Source organism: Microtus oregoni, unplaced genomic scaffold (assembly GCF_018167655.1).
Source record: "Microtus oregoni isolate MIOR12 unplaced genomic scaffold, Mior012 000045F_ref0000178, whole genome shotgun sequence".
NCBI lineage: Eukaryota > Metazoa > Chordata > Mammalia > Rodentia > Cricetidae > Microtus > Microtus oregoni.
Genome location: NW_024543219.1, coordinates 11,177,699 through 11,197,932, shown reverse-complemented (window position 1 = coordinate 11,197,932; position 20,234 = coordinate 11,177,699). Strand labels below are relative to the sequence as shown.

At 40.9% G+C, this 20,234-nt stretch overlaps 1 protein-coding gene across 5 annotated transcripts in view; it reads left to right on the top strand.

Moving 5' to 3' along the window:
• Positions 1–20,234, top strand: part of Ddhd1 (DDHD domain containing 1) — a 79,156-nt gene that overhangs the window by 36,285 nt on the left and 22,637 nt on the right. For 3 of the 5 annotated variants that reach the window (XR_005972536.1, XM_041634096.1, XM_041634098.1), the window contains exons 2-6: positions 5,143–5,316; positions 6,196–6,216; positions 13,635–13,763; positions 15,512–15,659; positions 18,119–18,225. Coding sequence is in view for 4 of the 5 variants with exons in the window: in XM_041634096.1 (XP_041490030.1) it covers positions 5,143–5,316; positions 6,196–6,216; positions 13,635–13,763; positions 15,512–15,659; positions 18,119–18,225 (579 nt within the window). In the remaining variant the exon portion in view is untranslated. The remainder of the gene's footprint in view (positions 1–5,142; positions 5,317–6,195; positions 6,217–13,634; positions 13,764–15,511; positions 15,660–18,118; positions 18,226–20,234) is intronic. The other 2 variants (XM_041634097.1, XM_041634099.1) reach the window with 1 other exon arrangement.

The window sequence follows — 20,234 nt, the reverse complement described above, 5'->3', positions numbered from 1 at the left end:
CAAAGGGAAAGTGATTAGGAACTTAACTGAGAAACAGTACAGAGCCATAAGAGAATTTGAGTATTGAAATAAAACAATTTTGGTCAACTGTAAAAGATGGATTGGATTTCTATAGAGAAAGGAGTAGCTGGAGGATTCCATGTGTGCAGGAATACATGTACTTAATGCACGCACATGCTGACAACTAAGCATAAGAGGTGTGAGACTGTTAACGGACTTGACACTAGTCATTCTAGGTTTCAGTAGGGGCCTCTGAAGCTAAACAAACAAGAACCAAGACATCCTGGTGAGTAAGAGGTGATTTGAGGTCAAATGTGTTTTTTTATTATGGTCATTGGTGGTGGCTAAGTGGGTCGATAGCCATGTGCACACATCCAGAGGCTGGCATGGCTCTGTCACTCTCCTTCTTCCTCTGAGATAGCTAGCTGACCAGCAATCCCTTGGAGTATGCCTCCCCCCCCCCCCCAGTATTGGGGTTTCTTGCACCTGGAACCACACCTGGCTTTTATATGGTTGCTTGTTCATGGAGCTTTCTTCTCAGCCCAATTGGCGCATGATTTTTGAGAGACAGGAAGCACACATAGCGTTGAGCTGTAGTTGTAAAAGGATGTAGGAAGAGGCATCTTGGGTGACCCACCCAAAGCTGGTGCTGTTCCATTCACTGTGCTGAGCAACACAGGTGGAAGGAACAGATTTGTGTGGTGTAGTGTTTTGTTTTTCCCCTGAAGTCAAAGTGTTGGGTGGTTATTTCATGACTCAACACAACTCAAGAGCCTGTGTTTTGGAGAGAGAGGGCTAAGCAGGTGCCTTTCCTCTCTGGAAAGCTGCACCATGTAGTTGAAAATAGCTCAAGTGAAGATAGTAGACAGACTTCTGTTGGAATCTTGGTTCTCATGTTACCAGCTCTATGTGTTGGAACAGGTGATGTGTTTTCTCTAAGACCCAGCTGTGCTTTGGAAGAAGGAGAAACAATTAAGATTACAGTTAAGATTAAATGAGATAAACTGCTTGATCTGGAAGGTAGTAACAGCTCTCTAAACCTAAATTGCCAGGAAGGGCCACACACACAGAGCTCACACCTTTAGCAAGACAGACAGTAGTATGCATCTTTAATTACTTTTATATAAAGGAAGCAAATTACAGCAGTTCCTATCACTGCTGCAAACCCGTGAGTGCACAGAGTGGGCACACAAAGGCCTACGGCACTGAAGAAAGGGGAGGATAAAGTGGTTAGCACAAAGCCCACACAGAGTGATCCGCAGATCCCAGTGTGGGTAGGAAACCCTCAAAAGGTGCCAGCTCTAAATGGAAAGCTGTAGGCAGTGACTGACTGCTGAGAGGGTTGAATCCATCTCCAGCCAAACCCCTGAGAGGTTATCCAGTCCCAAGTGGTCAGCCCTGAACATCTGTACATACGAGCATCACTAAATAAACTCGCAAATGGTGTGTGTGTGTGTGTGTGTGTGTGTGTGTGTGTGTGTTTGTGTGTAACAGTGATAAATGGGTCATAAATTTGAGAGGAGTTGAACAGGGAAAGGATGTGGTTGAAATGAAAATGTAATACTCATGTATGAAAATGCCAGACAATAATATAAATAAAAATAAGTTTGACTACTTAAAGCATCAAAGAAAATTATCCATGTAGAGAAAAGTAGGCTTAGTAAAGAAGGAAGAGAAGGAGGAAGCTGAGGATGGCGGGGTGTGGGGGTAGACCATGGGGAAAGGGAAAGGGCAAAGAGAGCCACTTAAGGCATATATTCCAAAGCTAAGACAATAGACACGGGAAGAAATGCAGCAAGATTTTATTGAACTTGGGAAAGAAGTTTGTGTTCTTTGATTTTTGTCAGCTTGAACAACCTTATACATATTGGGGAAATGCTTCCATCTGCCTAGGTTGTAGACAAATCTCTAAGGCATTTTCTTTATTAATGATTGATGTGGTTAGGCCCAGTCCACTGTGGGCAGTGCACCAGGTAGGTGCCCCTGGCTTGTTTAAGAAAGCAAGCTGAGCAAGGCAGGAAGCACTGTTACTCCATGGTTTTGTTCCAGTTCCTGCCTTGAATTCCTACCCAGAGTTCCCTTCACAACGAACTGTAAACTGTAAGATGAAATAAACCCTTTCTTCCCCAAGCTGCTTCTGATCATAGTGTTTAATCACAGCATAGGAACCTTAAGACAAAGTTGAAGGAAAGATAATATAAGCTGTCCAAGGGAGAATAAATTCAAAACCTAATAAGAGCCTTTGGTGAAAAGGAAAATAATCAAGGTTGTGAAAGTAGGATGCAAAAGCAAGGAAGGGGAACTTTAAAAGTGGCCAACCATGGAAGAGCCAGAACAGCTCTGAGTCAGCGTGTTGGGTGATGTTAGACTTTAAAGATAGTTGTTTCTGTCTGGACCTGTAAGGGGGGCAGAAGTCACTAATAAAGTTAGAGCCGTGTTCAAGATACATGCTGTTATGGTTTAAACCATAAAGTAAAATGCTGTTGGTCCCCGAGTGGCTGCAGCAGGCAACAGATCCTGAGACCACACTACAGGTCTCCCCCGAGGCAGCAGGCAGCGGGTCCTGAGAGCAGCCAGTCTCAGGCAGGGACAGCGCAGTTCCCCAAGTGGCTGCAGTGGGCCACGAGGGGCAGCGAGTCCCAGGTAGGGAGCCACGTGGTGGGTGAGAGACCTCGGTGGGGCAGCCAGTCCCATGAGGAGAGACAAACAGATGGGCACACCACGAGACCACACTGCAGGTCTCTGAAAGCAGCTGGGCCTGGGCAGGGAGCCACCCGGCAGGCGCGAGACAGAGACATGGATAGGCATGCCATGCAGAGTGAAGTTGGATATTTATTTGGTGAGTTATGGAGGGGAAAGGGAGCACAGAGAGAGAGAAACAGAGGGGGAAAGGGAAGAAGGGAAAGACAGAAGCTGCCTCTGAGAGAGGGGAGAGGGGAGGAGAAGGGGAGAGGAGTTGGAAAAGGAAGGGACTCAGGCTGGAAGCTGAAGATCAGCTTGCCTTGGAGGATGGGGGAGGGAGTGGGCATGGCTTGTCTCTTAAAAGGACAGAGCAGACCATTACACATGCAATACAGCAGCACTTTCAGAGCCTGAGCTGGCTAACCTGCCCTTCCAGCATCAGGTGGACAGATTGGAAGGTGTGTAACACACAATTCTATTTTAATGTATATCCATGAATAAAACGTAAGTTTCCAACACTTTTATTCCAGACAAAGAGAAAATAATAATAACCTATTGCGTATGTAGTAAGTGGGACTCATAAATACTATTTAAAATAGACTGACCACGTGGTAAAAATTTTAAGTAAGCAAAAAAGATTTACAATAATATACGCACAGGTAACTACTTGAATGAGAAACATGCTTTCCTAGTCTTCCTAATTCAGAGAGTGGAAATACTATGCAAGGAAAGTTTGAAGAATAAAGATGCTAATTACAGAAGAACAAGAAGTTGAGTTTGGATATATTAATCATATTGGTGGACATTGTCTTATTCAAAAGAAAACTTCACACAACTTTTTCTGCAAAACCCAGTTCAGTGCTGTATTTGAGGCATATGTAGAACACAGTGATTCAAAAGATGTGCAGCTACCACAGCTTGATGGAGAGAAGTCTGGCTTCAGCCTCAGTATCAAAAGTACAATTCAGACCTCCCACCTCACCCCCCAGTAACATAACAGCACACACGCAGGGCTTGGGAAGCTCTGTTCGCAGTGTGTGCTCTAACACAGTATCGCATTGTGCGGAATCTCTGGAGAGTATTAGAAGACGCACATATGGGAGCCAGGGTAGTGGGATTCCAACACTCCAAAGCCTTTCCTGGGCCAACCAGGGCTACGCTGGGAGATCTTCTAACAGAAACTTTAAATACATCATAGTACAAGTCTGATAGAAGGAAACACATGAGATCATCTGACATATTTCCTGCCCAGCCCAGAATCAGCCGTTTTGTTCAGGTGTCTTGATCTCTGGGAGAGCAGATGCTGTGGGACCCTCTCAGCCCAGAATCAGCCGTTTTGTTCAGGTGTCTTGATCTCTGGGAGAGCGGGTGCTGTGGGATCCTCTCAGCTCAGGGTACAGCCTCTCACATGCACTTGGTTTGTGTCTTTTTTTTTTAAGAGAGAAGGCCCTCTGTAGTTAACGATGATATTCCTAATTGAAATTTGTAATTACAATTTTTTTCTTTTATATCTATAGCCCATTTGTGTCAAAGTTCTAAGTCCCGATTTTCAGGGTCAAAGGAGACTCCAATTCCCCAAACTCTAAGAGGCAGTCCAGATATCTAGAAATAAACTCAGCCTGGACTATGGCAGGAAGGCTTTCTAAAGGCAGTTAGATAAGCCAGCATTCCTCAGGAACTTGTGAAGCCAGTTCTCATCTGCCAAAAGGAGCCGTGTACCTTTCCCCACTGCAACTCTCATAAAGAAAACTGCTAATTAGGAGGGCTTACAGTTTCAGACGTTCAATCCACATGATGGCCGGCGTCCAGATAGTGCTGACTGCATCTTGGTACGCAGGCAACAGAAAGTCAACTGAGACACTGTATCCTGAGCAAAGGAAACCTCAAAGCCTACCCCCACAGTGACACATTGCCTCCAACAAGGCTATACCCAATTCAATAAAGCCAAACTCAAACCTCCTAATAGTGCCGTTCCCAATGAGATTATGGGGGCCAATTACACTCAGACTACCTCAAAGGCTTACAATAAGGCCTTTAACCTCCAAATTTGGGTTGTTTAGTACCTCAAATATATAGATAGTTGCTCATCTATCTTCCAAATGGTAAAGCAGCTTAGGTAATGTGTAGAATAATTTAGTCTTGATATCTGTAAGAAAAAACTCCAACCAGATGTGGTGTTTCATACTTACCATACCTAGCACTTGGAGCAGAGGCCAGAAAGTGGCTGCAGGCATGAAGCCAGCCTAGTCTACTCAGTGAGTTCCAGGCCAGCCAAAGCTCCAGAGTGAGACCCTGCCTGAAAGAAACAGGAAAATTACACCCTGACTTGAAATTTGGATTTATTTTTACTTGAAATGATTGTATTGGTCATTAAAGCCTGGAGAATAACAATAGTAAAACATAATAAAATTGTAGCTAAGTCTCCTTTTGGGAGGTTGATCTTGTGATGTCTCTTTTCAGAAGCTGATAAAATACCAGTAATGCGTGGACAGTGGTTTATTGATGGAACTTGGCAGCCTCTAGAAGAAGAAGAAAGTAATTTAATTGAACAAGAACATCTCAATTGTTTTAGAGGTCAGCAGATGCAAGAAAACTTTGATATAGAAGTATCAAAACCCCTAGATGGAAAAGACGGTAAGATGACCAATTTAATACGTTCTGTAGAAGTAAGTAATCTTTCAGTAGTTGGTAAGTTCGGTAATAGTAACTTAAGAGGGATTAGAATTTACTAAATTTGACAGTTTTTGAGGTGCTGGGGGACCAGGCCTTATGCATGCTAGACACAAGTTCTACCCTGTGTCTAAAATTTGGTTTGTTTGTTTTTTTTATTTATTTATTTATTAAAGATTTCTGTCTCTTCCCAGCCACCGCCTCCCATTTCCCTCCCCCTCCCCTAATTAAGTCCCCCCACCCTCAGCCCGAAAAGCAATCAGGGTTCCCTGTCCTGTGGGAAGTCCAAGGAACCCCCCACCTCCATCCAGGTCTAGTAAGTTGAGCATCCAAACTGCCTAGGCTCCCTAAAATTTGGTTTTTAAAACACGTTACTATTCTGGAATTTAAAGTTTCTGTGAATATTTGGGTTATTTTACTTAATGCATATGTTTTAATTGCATGATACTAACAAACTTTTTAATATTGGCACAAAATGTTTATATTATACTCCAAGGTAGTCATTTGGGGCATTTGAGTTATCACTGAAAATAGAACTTATTAAAAAAATCCTTCTGTTAATATAAAAAAGCACTTTCGTTAGTATTTTAATGTTGATTCTTTTCCTGGATTTTAAGTCAGCCTTGCTTTTGTGTGTATTTTAACACTCTCTGGAAGATAATACCAGTTTTTAATTTAAAACAGTATTCTTACATTTCCTTACTCAGAAAGTAAATATGTTTCAACAATTAGATGTTATAGAATATCCAAGATTGCCATGTTTTCAGTATGTGTCTGAATCTTGAATAAACCTTAAAATATGTGGTAAAGTTAAAAACCCTTCTATTATTCCATTTAATGCAGGCAGTGGGATCAACTATTCTGGTGAGTACAACGCCCAGGTAGCTTAGAATACGTAGATACTCAAGAGTGTGTCTTTTTCTTGCTTGCCTCTGTTTGGGAGGCTTTTGGCAAGCCCTGCTGAACCTAGTGAATTGAAGTTAACCTGGAGTGATCATTTCCCTTTCCCTGTAAACTTGAAAGCCAAGCAGCCCAGTATTGATGAGGTAATTCACAGAATATAGCTCTTCACTGTTTTCAGACCTTGTATCCCAGTTTCTTCTCTTTTGGCCCATTGTTTCCCTCTCTGCTTCTGTTCTTTATTGTCTGTCATCTCGCTGAACACACAGAGATGCACACATCGGTCACAAGGAAAGAAGCTAACGCTGCCTTAGCTCTTGTGTCTACTCAGTTAAGTCTGGCTAACTAAAGAAACATGATTTCCACATAAATTACCAATGAAATCCGTCATTTATATGATACTTTGCAATTTGCAGGTACCATACTCTTGAGTCATTTTATTAATCTGTAGATTCAAGTATATCCTTGTTTTGCTGTCAGAGTTAGGCTGAAGATTTCACCCATCAGTGTAGACAAAGCAGGGCTCTCTAAGAGCTGCAGCTGCCGATGCCTGCAGGTAATACTTCAATAACTAGAAATAGTGCAGCAAGAATTGAAAATTTACCTGAGATTGGAGTTAAGGAATGAAATCTCTCACCACTACTGCCAGAGTCATCACAAGCCCACTTCACAGTGTATGAATGGCAGAACCGTTGTCATAACAGTTACATTGCTATTGGACAAAGTGGAGCTTGGGAACTGTTTTCCTCTTTAAGTCTTCTACCTCAGAAATAGCAATTCGCATAGCAAACAGTTTTTGTCTCCCCCTTTCCTTACTGTTAGGTTAGTGCTTAAAAGCTCCAGGGCTGGGAAGAATGGGGGGTATGCAGATTAGAAGGGAGCTGTCTCCTTCTGCCCAGAGTTAGTCAGCAGCTGTCATCCACATCTCACCTGTTTAGAATCGTATTCACAGTGAAATTAACTTTCACGTGAATTCTCTATTCTGCTCTCTTCCTAAATATTAAATGTAACAAATACTTCAGTCTTCTGCAAAGTGCCCAAACTTAATATACCTAAGAACACAGTTTATTCTGGGCAGTGGTAGTGCATGCCTTTAATCCCAGCACTTGGGAGGAGTTCCAGGACAGCTGGGTCTACACAGAGAAACCCTGTCTGGGGGGAAGAAAGTGTATTTGTATGAGTAGGTTTTTCGGTGGGTACTAGTGTAACAATATTGTTTAATGTATTTAAGCATCCACATGAAGTTCTAATTAGAAATAACATGTTAGTTCACACCTTTAATCCCAACCCTCATGAGTTCAAAGCCAGCCTGATAGCAAGTTCTAGGACAATTGGGGCTACATCAAAGGGGGGGGGAATGTATTGCATTTTTTAAAAATTTTTAAAATGATTTCTTGAAGTTCATTAGAAGAAATTTTTATGTATGTATGTATTAATTTTTTTGTTTTTGTCTTGTTTTTTGAGACAGGGTGCCTCTGTGTAGCCCTGACTGTCCTGGAACTCACTTTGTAGACTAGGCTGTTCTTGAACTCAGAGATCCACCAGCCTCTGCCTCCCCACCAAGTGCTGGGATTAAAGCCATGCGCCACCACCACCTGGCTACAAGTTATGTTTTTGTTTTTTGATACAGGGTTTCTTTGGTACATAGCCTTGGCTCTCCTCGAACTAGCTCTGTAGACCAGGCAGGCCTGGAACTAAGAGAGAACCACCTGCCTCTGCCTCTGCCTCCTGAGTGCTGTGGGGTTAAAGGTGTGTGCCACCGCTGCCCTGCTCTGCAAAGCTTTTATTTTTGTTACTGATTTTTTTTTTGAGATGGTGTCATGTAGTCCAGTGCATAACAGAATAATCTCTTAACCTCTACCCCCCGTGTGCTAAGATTACAGGCATCCATCACCACTCAACTTTGTGTTGAGGATGCTGGCTGTCTTGTGGTATATAAAGATTTATCATATTGTTCAATAATTTTCAGTCCTTTCATCTATTTTTTGGTATTATGATAAATATATACTTGAGGTTAAAATGACACTTGACTTTGAACATCATGGGAAATTTGATAGTATATTTTACAGCTGGTATTATAAAAACATCATTTACCCTCCAGAAAGCCATCATTTACGGAAAAATACCTCAAACTTAAAACATTTAACAAAAAATATGTATGCCTTCAGATTATTTCATCTTTCTAAACTTCTGAAATTTTCTGTTTCTCTCTTTGGGGGATGAAAAAATACCTTTTTCACCTAAATATTTTCATGTGTGATTATAAAGCTTTGACTCTTCCCTTGTCAAGATTGTTGTTAATGCCTCCCAGTTCTGCTGGGCACTTTTGTGGGAGTTTCCAGGATATCTTAGAGAAGAGAGAGCCCGCAGAATAGTTACCAGACTGAGTGCAAGGCAGCCCAGTGGAATAAAGTTCATGGAGTTATTAACAGGCTGTCAAGTCTCATCTAATAAATACAAATGTTTAAAAATTCTAGAAGCCGGAATTCGTTCGTATTCTAGGGACTTCCAAGGAAACCAAGTTCTTACCTTCAGGAGCTCTAAACTAAGTAATAGACTGCTCCTCACTGTTCTGACCATGTCTGTTCAGTGTAGCTCTTGCCACAAATGAACTATGTGTGGTTAAGTTTTTACCTTCTTTAGATTCTTCATACTAATTTCAAAATGAACATTGAACTAGATTGATGGAAGTCTGATGTAACTATGCAAATAAAGATAACCCACTTTGTAACTTAGATCCTTGAAACTGAATTCTTTAAGAACTGAAATGAAAAAGCTCTTCTACTTCATCTAACAACTAGGGGAGTAAAAGTACCTGGATGTGTGTACCACTTGTGTGCAGGAGCCCAGCAGGGACAGAAAAGGTTGCCATTTGGGTGCTGGGAACCAAACCCAGGTCCTCTGCAAGAGCAGTAAGTGCTCTTAACCACTGGGCCTTCTGTCCAATCCCAAGGCTAGGAAAATTTTATCTAATACAGTGATACATTTGAGCCTATCCATTTACTTAAGATGACTAATATAATACAGTTGTGCCTTCAAATTAGTAATTCTTGCCAGGGGGTGGTGGCGCACGCCTTTAATCCCAGCATTTAGGAGGCACAGGCAGGTGGATCTCTGTGAGTTTGAGGCCAGCCTGGTCTGCAGGGCGAGTTCTAGGGCTGCACTAAGCTACTGAGACAGGCTACTCTGTCTCAGAAAGAAAAAAAGGAGGGAGGGAGGGAGAGAGATTGTGTAAACACATTTAGTGCTGAATAGTTGTTGTGTTCCCTTATAGTTTATCCAAGCATATGCAGTCGTTTTTAGAAGTTAACTTAAATGCATTAATATTGTGCATCACTCTGGCCACAAAATGCACAACCTCAAATTTTGCAGTAAAAGGGCATAAGACAAACTGAAACTGAGGGCTGTTTTCCCACACAACAAATAAGATGGCCCTGCTTTGTTCAGACTGTCACAGGCAGGGGAGACTGAGGAGACCCAACAGCACAGTAAAATCTGGTGTTCTAGATGGGGGTCCATGAGTTTGAGAATAGCCTGATCTACATAGCATGTGCCAGGACATCCAGGGCTACATAGTGAGACCCTCTCTCAGAAGAGAGAGGGGTGAATGGGAGCGTTCTGGCCCGTTAACCACCTTTCTCCTCTGCCTTTGGTGACTGAGGATTCCCATCTTCTAGTTTGGGGTTATGATTTTTTGATTTAACTTTTTTTTATTAATTTGTTTAATTTACCTGAGGTCCAAGAAAGAATGCTAGAGTTTACTTGTAGTTATCAAGTTTGAGATGCGCAGGGCCACCTGCTTTCCCTGAGAGAAAGAATTTTCCAGATCAGTACTAGGCATCTGGGACCCTGATTGCTTGGAAAGGAAACTCAGCAAAGGATCATTTGAGGCAGCCTGGGCAAGTGCTATGTAGGAAAGAGTAAATACTAACTTTCCAGACAGTTAGTTTTCATAGAGGGAAGAGTTGTTGTGTGTCTCTCTTGTAGGAATTATTATCCTGTCCACTTTTTGAATTCAGAGTTACATGATGAAGAAAGGTTCTTTGAGAGATTAATTAGTAAGGAAATGATTCTAAATAATTTAAAACTTTAGTCTTTTTTCATTACTGAACAAGACTGATATGTGGACGTCTTACTAATGCTATCAGCTTCTACAGCCGCACCGTCAGCTGCGCTGTGAGTGTGTGCACACTTTTGTAATAGTGCACAGGAGTCACTAACTGAATGCTAACAAGAAGTCATGCCTGTAATTCTGTGTCAGCGGTTAAAAAGAGCTAAGCTCCCTGGTCAATGGTTTTGAAGTGAAAATACAGTGTCATGGTCAAGAGCCGCAGCCATTTAATTACATGAAATGTTTCCATAAGCGCAGTTTTCTGTTGGCAGTGAAGAGCTTTGTAATGTGTTTATCTTCATAGCGCTGAGAATTCATCGTTGGGTCTGACCAGCTTTCTGAAAGTGCTCACTTGATGTCATAATGTCCCAGTGTGTCCTGAATGTGGGATTTGGTGCAGGTTCATTTCACCACTGGACTTAAAAAATCTAGTCGTTGTTTCTTAGAAGTTTCTGTTGGTCTGACCCCTTACCAGTGCTAGCAGCTTTTTATGTGGTTTAACATCTTTGCTGGCCTAGTTGTATCTCTCTGCTCCTGAGTGACTGACCAGAAGGCACACGAGAGAACAGCAGACAGGAAGAAGCCAGCTTCCATGTCTGTTTCTTCTATGTCAGAGGCATTTATAGGTCTGCTGTCACCCAGCTTTCAGCCCTAGGTTTTTAAAAATTATTTATTTGTATTTTATGTCCATTGGTGTTTTGCCTCGTGTATGCCTGTGTGAGGGTGCCAGATCTTGGAGTTACAGACAGTTGTGAGCTGCCATGTGGGTGCCAGGAATTGAATCCAGGTCCTCTGGAAGAGCAGTCAGTGCCCTTAACCACTGAGCCATCTCTCCAGCCCCCAGCTAGCTTATAATTTTAAAACCATCTACTTGCATGTAGATGTAGTAATTTAATGTGTAGGTGTAGTTGTTAATGCCTTGTAAAAGTTTCCCAGAAACCCTTACCGCATAAATATTTGTATATACTTCAATTGTATATATGAGAGAAATTAAAGATTTTTTTTTAATTTGAGCAGTATTTAACCTTTGAATGTCAAATTCATGCAGAAGGCAGTAAGTTGAAAATTGAATGTATTAAAATATAAATTTTAGCTAAACCATAAAAATTTTGTAATTAACTGAAGTAGTAAACTGATTTATAAGATTCAGTTTCAAGTATACTAAACAATTACTTAACTGTAAGGAGTGTTATCTGCAATATATAGCTAGCAAATTCAACAAGGAGCATGCTGGCTTTAAGGTCATCTTCTGATTTGTCAGATACCAAGTCTGTGCCTGACTTTTCTGTGTTGTCTGCTTGATGCCTGTCACAGCATATGTTTTTCTAATGAGATTATTTTTATTTTATTAATCTTTCCAAAAGGGATAGTTGAAATCGGAGCCTCCAGTATGGTTTTCTTCAAAAAAATTTTCACTGTCTTTGTAACAACTTTCTCAGTTGTGAAAGGAGGCCTTGCTCTGAAACGATCTTGAAGCCATCATGCCTAAGTCTGGAGAGCATTCAGTGGAGTGTATGCTGTGGTGCCTCAGGCGAGCTAAATGAGCTCTTTAAAATATGGTTGTATCCTCAAACTGTGTATCACCTCTTGACTATGTCATCACAAAGCTGGTGAAGTCCATAACCTTAGTATCAGAAATATAGAGCTTATAAATCTCTTAGCATTCGAAAATGCCATGCATTTCTTGTAACTACGCAAAAGAATTAAACGATGATCGTGTGATTGTCTGTCACTGATAAATATTTGCCTTTGTTCCTTTCAATAAAAGTAGAGCATATATTTGACAGACAGTAAGCTAATTTTTGTTTTACCGATTTTTAACTAGAAATTATATTTTTAAAAACATTCAGAAAAATATTTGTCAAATACAGTTTTTAAAAGTTAAGACTAAAAGGAAAAGGCAATAGAAAAACTCACTTAAATGTACTTTGAAGCTCAGTGTTTTTGCTTTCTTAGTTGTCTACCACCTCCCTCCCTTCTCCCTCCCTTCTCTGTTCAAATGGAGAGGATATAAGGAGAGCGCAGATGCCACAGGTCTTAAGCGAAAGCGTTCCCAAGGTACAGTAACTGCAGTTCTGCTCTCTGTAGCTTACGCCCAGCTCTAGCTCAGTTGGCTTAAAGCTTAGAAGTACTAGTTTTTGTTTTTAAATGTGTCTGTTGCGCTATTTGCCGTAGTTTTACATTATTATACATCTATATGAAAACTGCATTCCATTAAGATGTTTGAATATTAAGATGTTCCACTTTAAGAAAACATATAAACAATTTGCAGAGGGACAGTTTGGCGAGATTTATACTTCTCTCTAAATATTTGATCATAAAGTTTCAATCTTTTTAACATATGTAGCTCAAAACTATATTAAGAATAATTTGTTTTGTAAATGGTTAGTAAGCTCTTGCAGAAGTTATTAAACCATTTTAATTTATGAAAAGCTTTTTTATTTAAAAGTCTGCACCTGTGGTTGTGTTCTGTGTAACTAAAGTTGTTGGTGTGAGTTGTGTTAATTGAATCTTTTAGTCCTGTGAGAAACACACTCACACAACACACAGGTCAATGACATATTCTGAGAGCTAGTAAAGTAGAATTGGTTTTCATAAAATTTTAAGTTATTTGTAATGTAAGAAGTGGATTTTCTTATAGTATGCCATGTCTTCCCATGGGGAACATGCTACTTCAGCATGTCTTACAGTCTTGACCAGGATCCGCCTGCCTCTGCCTCCCAAGTGCTGGGATTAAAGGCGTGCACCACCACCACCTGGCTAGAACTGAATTTGGGGTCATATATAGCTCATCTTTAGGTAGGACAGGGGCACCCTGCCAATCACTACCTTTTGAGCAAATCAACCTCTTTTTTTTTTTGTTTTCATTGAGTGAATATCTTGATGTTTTTAGTAAAATTAACAAAAGGGATGGAACTTAAGTTTCTGTGCCTGAGCTATTGAAAACGTTTAAATAGGCGTATACCCCCAGAAAGAGGAGCCATGCTCCTGGGGATATAGCTTGATGATCAAGAACCATATCACCTTCATACAAGAGGTTAATACTATAAAGTGTCGCCAGTCCTCTGCTGTTCCTCATAGCATTGTTGAGCATTTATAAATTCTATACATTACTCATGTGACATAAATGTTTTTAATGAACTTTTTTCTTCTGAACTAAAAGTATATGGTGTCTGAGTTAGCTACTACTGGTTCAGAAACTGAGTATTAGAGTATTCACACACAAAAAAAACTGTCTTGGAGAACTTGAAATTCCTCTTTTGTGCGGCAGCTGTTCATAGTTTCAAACTGAGTCGGAATCATGTGGATTGGCACAGCATGGATGAAGTGTATCTCTACAGCGACGCAACAACATCCAAAATTGCAAGAACCGTTACCCAAAAACTGGGATTTTCTAAAGGTAATTGTTACATGGTACTGTGACATATCAAAATTTTGGGAGTCAAAAGTAGATAATTCATATTCTGTTTTTATATGTTTTAAGTAGAAATTAAATTCAGTGACAAGAACCCTGTTAAATGAAACTTTTATTAAGGTGTATGTATTCATGCCTCAGCTCATAATTATGAATTAGAATCCTAATAAGGATGTGAAAACCGTCTGCCTTGAGACAGTGAAACTTGAGCATGACAGTCGGTACATAGCATAAAGGAAGAGGAGGCTGGAATCAGTGGGGCTTGTGACTGGAATTGTTGGGCAGAAGCCATGTTGTCATGGATTCAGTTTCAGTGGAGGAGGGAATGGTGGTTGTGAGAAAAACAATACAACTCTTTGTGTAGACTTGCTAAAGGAATTGTTTCTTGCCTTTTACAGTTTAAAGTAGTTTTCAATTTTTGTTTTGGTTTGAGGATTTTTAGTTGTTTTGTTTGTTTGTTTTGTATTTTTTCAAGATGGAGTTTCTGTATGTGTAACCAGCTCTGGCTGTCCTGGAACTCCTGTAGACCAGGCTGGCCTCGAACACAAAGAGATCTGTCTGCCTCTACCTCCCAAGTTCTGGGATTAAAGGTGTGTGCCACCACTGCCAGACTAAAGTAGTTCAACTAAAATAAAATAGAAGGGTTAGCTACATGGCTATGTAGAGAAAAGGCACTTGCCACCTAAGTGTGATGACCTGAGTTCAAATTCTCAGAAGCCATAAAAGCTCAATGCATAGTGCACAGCTACAATCCTAGACACTTAGTGCGCAGCTGCCATCCTAGATGCTTAGTGCGCAGCTGCAATCCTAGACACTTGTGTGCAGCTGCAATCCTGGACACTTAGTGTGCAGCTGCAGTCCTAGACACTTAGTGTGCAGCTGCAGTCCTAGATGCTTAGTGTGCAGCTGCAGTCCTAGATGCTTAGTGTGCATATAAAAATCCCAGCACTGCTCCAGGGAGGCAGGGCCCAGGCTGAATCCTGGGAAGCTGAGAGCAAGAGGCTGCTTTGTGGAAAGAGAGCACTGAACACCTGAGGCTGTCCCCTTAACCTTGCACATGCCTCCCACATACTGCCCCCTTTTCCTGTCTATCATGGGCGCGCGTGCACCCGCACGCACCTACCCACCCACACAAATATTTTTTCTGAAAAGAGCGTTAAGAGAAGATAGAGCATTCTCAATAAGTTTGAAAATTCATTTTTAAGGCTAAGATGTTATTATTCATTCTTTTATTTGCTGTAAACATATCTGAATATTTTTGTTTATAGTTAGTTGTATTTTGTGGGGTACCTTTTTATATCTAATTGAATACGTGTACTTTTTGACTAGTAAGCTCTCTGACTATTTTTTCTCTGGGTGTATCCTTGGCTATCTTTGAACTCACTCTGTAGACCAGGCTGGCCTTATACTCACAGAGATCCTCCTGCCTCTACCTCCTGAGTGCTAGAATTAAAGGAGTGTGCCACCATACCTGGTGTGCATTTTTAATATAGATGTTATTTATTTTTCTACGTTGTTTATCCTTTTGTTTCCCTAATGATTTCTGGCTTTTGTATTGTATTCACTTCTTTTTATGTCATCAGTCAATGTATATTATCTTACAAACTTTATTTTCTCTTTCCACCCAATGAAATATTTTCTTACATTCTTACCATTACTACTTTCTTTTTTTAAACATATTTTTCAAATACAATTTCCCAAGTCCTAAACTTAAGGCCATAATTTTGCTACAGCCTCCAGTAGTGGGACCAGACTTCATAGAGGTTACGTAGAAGAAGCCACGCTAGAAGACAAGCCCTCACAGACTTCTCATATCGTGTTTGTCGTGCATGGCATTGGACAGAAGATGGACCAAGGAAGAATTATAAAAAACACAGCCATGTGAGTTCTTTGCAGACAGTCCCAGCTTCTGCCCAAGGCATAAGCAGGTCTCTTATAATAATCAGTGCCGACTCTTGTAATAATCAGTGATGTTTCTGGATGAAACCAAAACAGTGACTGTATCCTGATGAGATGTGACTTTCCCTCCTTAATTGACATCATTAATTTAAGAGTTGACAGCAGGAAACGAGCTAGTTTTTAAGTTTGTTCCTTGCTCTCTGAGCCTCAGAAATTGAGAATCTTCAAAGTTGTCCAACTTTGAGAAGATTAAGAATTGTTTAAACTGACAGTTTTCAATGTAATCTGCACACTAATAGCTCCCAGAGGAAACAACTCTAGATTGTACACAGAAGTCAGTGGATACTTAACATACAAGACAGATTATTTATCTCCTTATTGTTAGATACTCAGCTCTATTCTAGAAACTCTTTAGGAACTTCTTGGGATATGTGTATGGCGAGCTGTGTGTTTCAACAGTTGAGTGCTGTGTTCAAGGTCCAGCAGAGCTCATGAGGCCCAGGATGCTGATGCAGTAAGAACAAGTCCGTTACTGTGGAAAGCACAGTCTGCCAGTAAAATTCGCCATCCGTGAAGTAAACGTTTAGCTCTAGGAATTCGATCCTCCATGACCTGCACGTGCCGTTGTTGAGCTTGCTACACTGTAAGGTCATCATGCCCACAGAGGGGAAAGTGAAAGTGCAACCCAGGTTGTATTGTTGCTGGAGACTGGCAGGCAGCCTTCATTCTCCGGTCCCTTTGTTTCTCCTATAGGCGTCTCATTGCTCTAGTTCTGACTTTGTTTTATGATGAGTCATATGACTTGGCATGATAATTATGTCCTGATGCATCCTTTCTTAGATATCAAGGACCATGAGAATGGTTTGTGTGGCATATCCTCTGTGAGATCATTAGTAAACAGACGTTTAATTTCTTCAGGTACAAGAAAGGCAAAACTTAGTACAAAAAGGTGGCATCCTGTGGAGTCTTCCCGGACTCGCTGACACCTTACAGGAGCTGTGCAGTAGAAAGGCCATGTGGGTGACACCACATGGATGCAATTCGTGAACAGACTGTAGGAGACTGTACAAGAAAGAGGGACCTAATGTCTGCAGTGAATGGAGCATAATGGAGCATACAGTATTTGGAGCATAAATAGAAAATGTTTTAATGTTACTATGAATTAGTTTTATAGTCAGTGGGAAAATGAGGCCAATGAACTACATATTTGCCAAAATTTAAAAATTACTTGATTATAATACTTTATTATTGAATAGACGTTATTTTAGAAAATCTGCTGTTCGGAGATAAGATGGCTGGGGATGTAGCTCAGTGGTAGAGCATTTACTTCATGTGTGCAAGGTGTAACTCAAGCATGTGGAAGCCTGGACTGAGGGTTTATGTGAGAAATAAAATGGTGTGGTGTCTGGGATTTGCTTTAGACTGTGAAAGGAAGGCCCTCCTGGGGAGGGACAGCAGAAGGGGAGCGTTCACAGTGAACTCTGAGTGTCTTCATTAGGTTGTGCTCCTCAGAATCCTATTGGGGTGGCAGAATTCATGTAACTGGCTAAAGGAAAGCTGTAAGTGCATTAATACCTTAATTTTCAAAGTAAAAGATTGAAAATTGCATTAGAAAGAAGAGGTAAAGGGGGCAGAAAGATTGCAAGAGCTGGGGGACTAGGAAGTCTTCTGCAAGACAGTGTCTTCTAGCTATGACAGGGCAACTGTGCACGTGAAGCCTCATCAGTGTGACGACCTGAACAGGACCTCAACAGTGGGACCACTAGCCATGCCGGCATGGATGAGGAGAACCTGTTGGGGCCATCGCTAGATAAAGAGCTACAGGCACTACTCAGAGAGAGAAAAAATTAGTAACCCTCAGGATGAACCCCCAATTGGTTATCCAGTACCATGTGGTCATACCTAAAATTACATACATGTAAGCAGCACTATAAACAGACTCAGCAGGTTGTATTTATATATTTATTCATCTGTATGTATGTGTGTAACAATAATTGGCAAAAAAGAGGCCATTAATTGAGAGGGAGTAGGAGAGGTGAGTACAGGGATATGAGAGGAACTGGAGGGAGAAGAAGGGGGAAGGAAATGATGCGATTATATATTAATTAAAAATAAAACTTTTTAAAAGGAGATGAAATGAGATAGTTCATGACTGGACGCATGATGTGTGGAGATGAACAAAAGCACGGATGTATTCATTATGTTCTTGCATCCCTGAAGAACTGTGTCATTTAGAATGTAATGTAAGTGGGAGCATCTGAAGTCCTGAGTGACAAATAGGAAAATACCTGAGTATAACCAGCGTAGTGTCGCCATCAGTGGGATACAGCTGGACAGAGCTGCCAGGAAATGGAGGTATTACAGTGAGAGATATTTACACCATGTAAAGACATTCATGAAGTTATTCTCAAAAATTTTTCTTACATTTATTTACTTTTTAGGATGAGAGAGGCTGCAAGAAAAATAGAAGAAAAACATTTTTCCAACCATGCGACACATGTTGAGTTCCTGCCTGTTGAGTGGCGGTCAAAGCTTACTCTTGATGGAGGTATATTCTGTTTGGAAATGGAATGATTTTAGCCAATGATAAACCTTTACTAGAGTAAATACATGGTTTTAGAAATATTTTTATTAAGAACAAAATCTTGGTCATGTTCAGCAGCATATGTCTTTAATCCCAGCCCTCAGGGGTGGGGAGTGGGGGATAAAGCAGGTGGAGCTCTGGCTGATACAGCAAGTTCCAGACCAGGAGCACACACATGAAATCTGTTTTAAAATTGTCTGAGTATATTCACTTTTTGTTCCTGATTATTCAAGAACATACTTGAGGGAAAAAACTGATTTTTTAAAAATTGACAAAACTGACTTGTGTCTGGACTGCCATGTGGACTTCACAGATAGCATGTTTGTGTGTGTCCTTTGTGATCTGGAGGTAGAAGGAGGAGATCTAGGTCTGTGTAACAGTAACGCCCACCTTCGTCACTGTGGCACACTGCCCCGGGTGCAGCCACAGAGTCTTCCATGGCTGTGTTATTGTCTCCTGGTTAGCAACGTCAACTAGAGCACTGCACTCCAAAGTGGCATCAGGAATTGTAATGTGCTTTTACAAAGTAAATACGTCATAGTTAGGGTTTCTATTGCTGTGAAGAGACACCACGACCACAGCAACTCTTATAAAGGAAAAACATTTATTTGGGGTATCTTACAGTTTCAGAGGTTTAATTCATTATCATCATGGTGAGGATATGATAAATGTGAGGTCCAGAGAGATGATCCTTCCCTTCCTCACTCGCTGTTATAATGTTGCTGCTGTCGGTGTTGTGCCTTTGTTACATATGTCTTCTGGAAAGTGGCAGAGTGTCCTACAGCTTGACTTGCAGGCAACAGGAGGTGAAACCCAAGACTGGGTGGTACCTTGAGCATATAGGAGACCTCAAAGCCCACCCAAACAGTGACACTCTTCTCCAGCAAGACCACACCTCCCTTTGGGGGACGTTTTCTTTCAAACCACAAAGTAGCTCAATAAATGCTAGTGACCAAGGAAGATGTCTCAGCAGTTATGGTGCATATGTAAGGTTCCATATTTGCTGTGAGAGAATGCTCTTGTACATTATAGAGATTTGTCACTCCTATTAGTTTAATAAAACGCTGGTTGGCCAGTAGCAGGCAAAACGTATAGGTGGGGGTGATCAGACTAGGAGAATTCTGGGAAGAGAAAAGGCAGAGTCAGTCACCTGCCAGATGCAGAAGAAGCAAGATGTGAATGCCTTACTGAGAAAAGGTACCAAGCCACGTGGCTAAACATAGACAAGAATTATGGGTGAACTTAAGTCATAAGAGCTAGTTAATAATAAGCCTGAGCAGTAGGCCAAACAGTTTATGATTAATATAAGCCTCTGTGTGTTTAGTTGGGATTGAATGGCTGTAGGACTGGGAGGAACAGGAATTTCCGTCTACACATACAGTAACACTATGGGTTTTTCTGGCTCGCCCAGGTAAATGTCAGGAATGTAGACAACAGGATGAATTAACATTTCCTAAACCCCTGAGCCTGCAGTTCTGGCTAAGTTCACATTGTCATGATACTTGTTTGTTTTTGAAACAATCTCACCTTTGTAGTCCAGATGGCCTTGAACTCACAGTCCTGCCTTAGCCTCCTGAGCCCTAGGATTCTGAGAATCACCTACTGATGATTCAGTCCCAAATAAACAGACAGAGGTTTTGATAGTTTTGAAGGTATTAAGATAACTGAAAGAAGCCAACCAGAAAGATCTCATGTTTTATGCTTCTGTTCATTTAAGTAGAAAAAGCAAAACTATAGTCACAAAGAACAAACCAGTGACTGTCAGAATTTAAGGGAGGGAAGAGAACTATTTAAGTCAGAACAGCTCTGTGTCCTCATCACAGCCTTTGTTATATAAAACTGTGCAAGTATTAATATTCACCACCAGCTTTACTCTATAAATTTCAGAGTAAAAGCATGGTATAACAAGTATCAGTGTAGTCATTGGTGGTGAAAGAGTAAAAAGAAACTAAGGTGTCCATGGACACACTGTC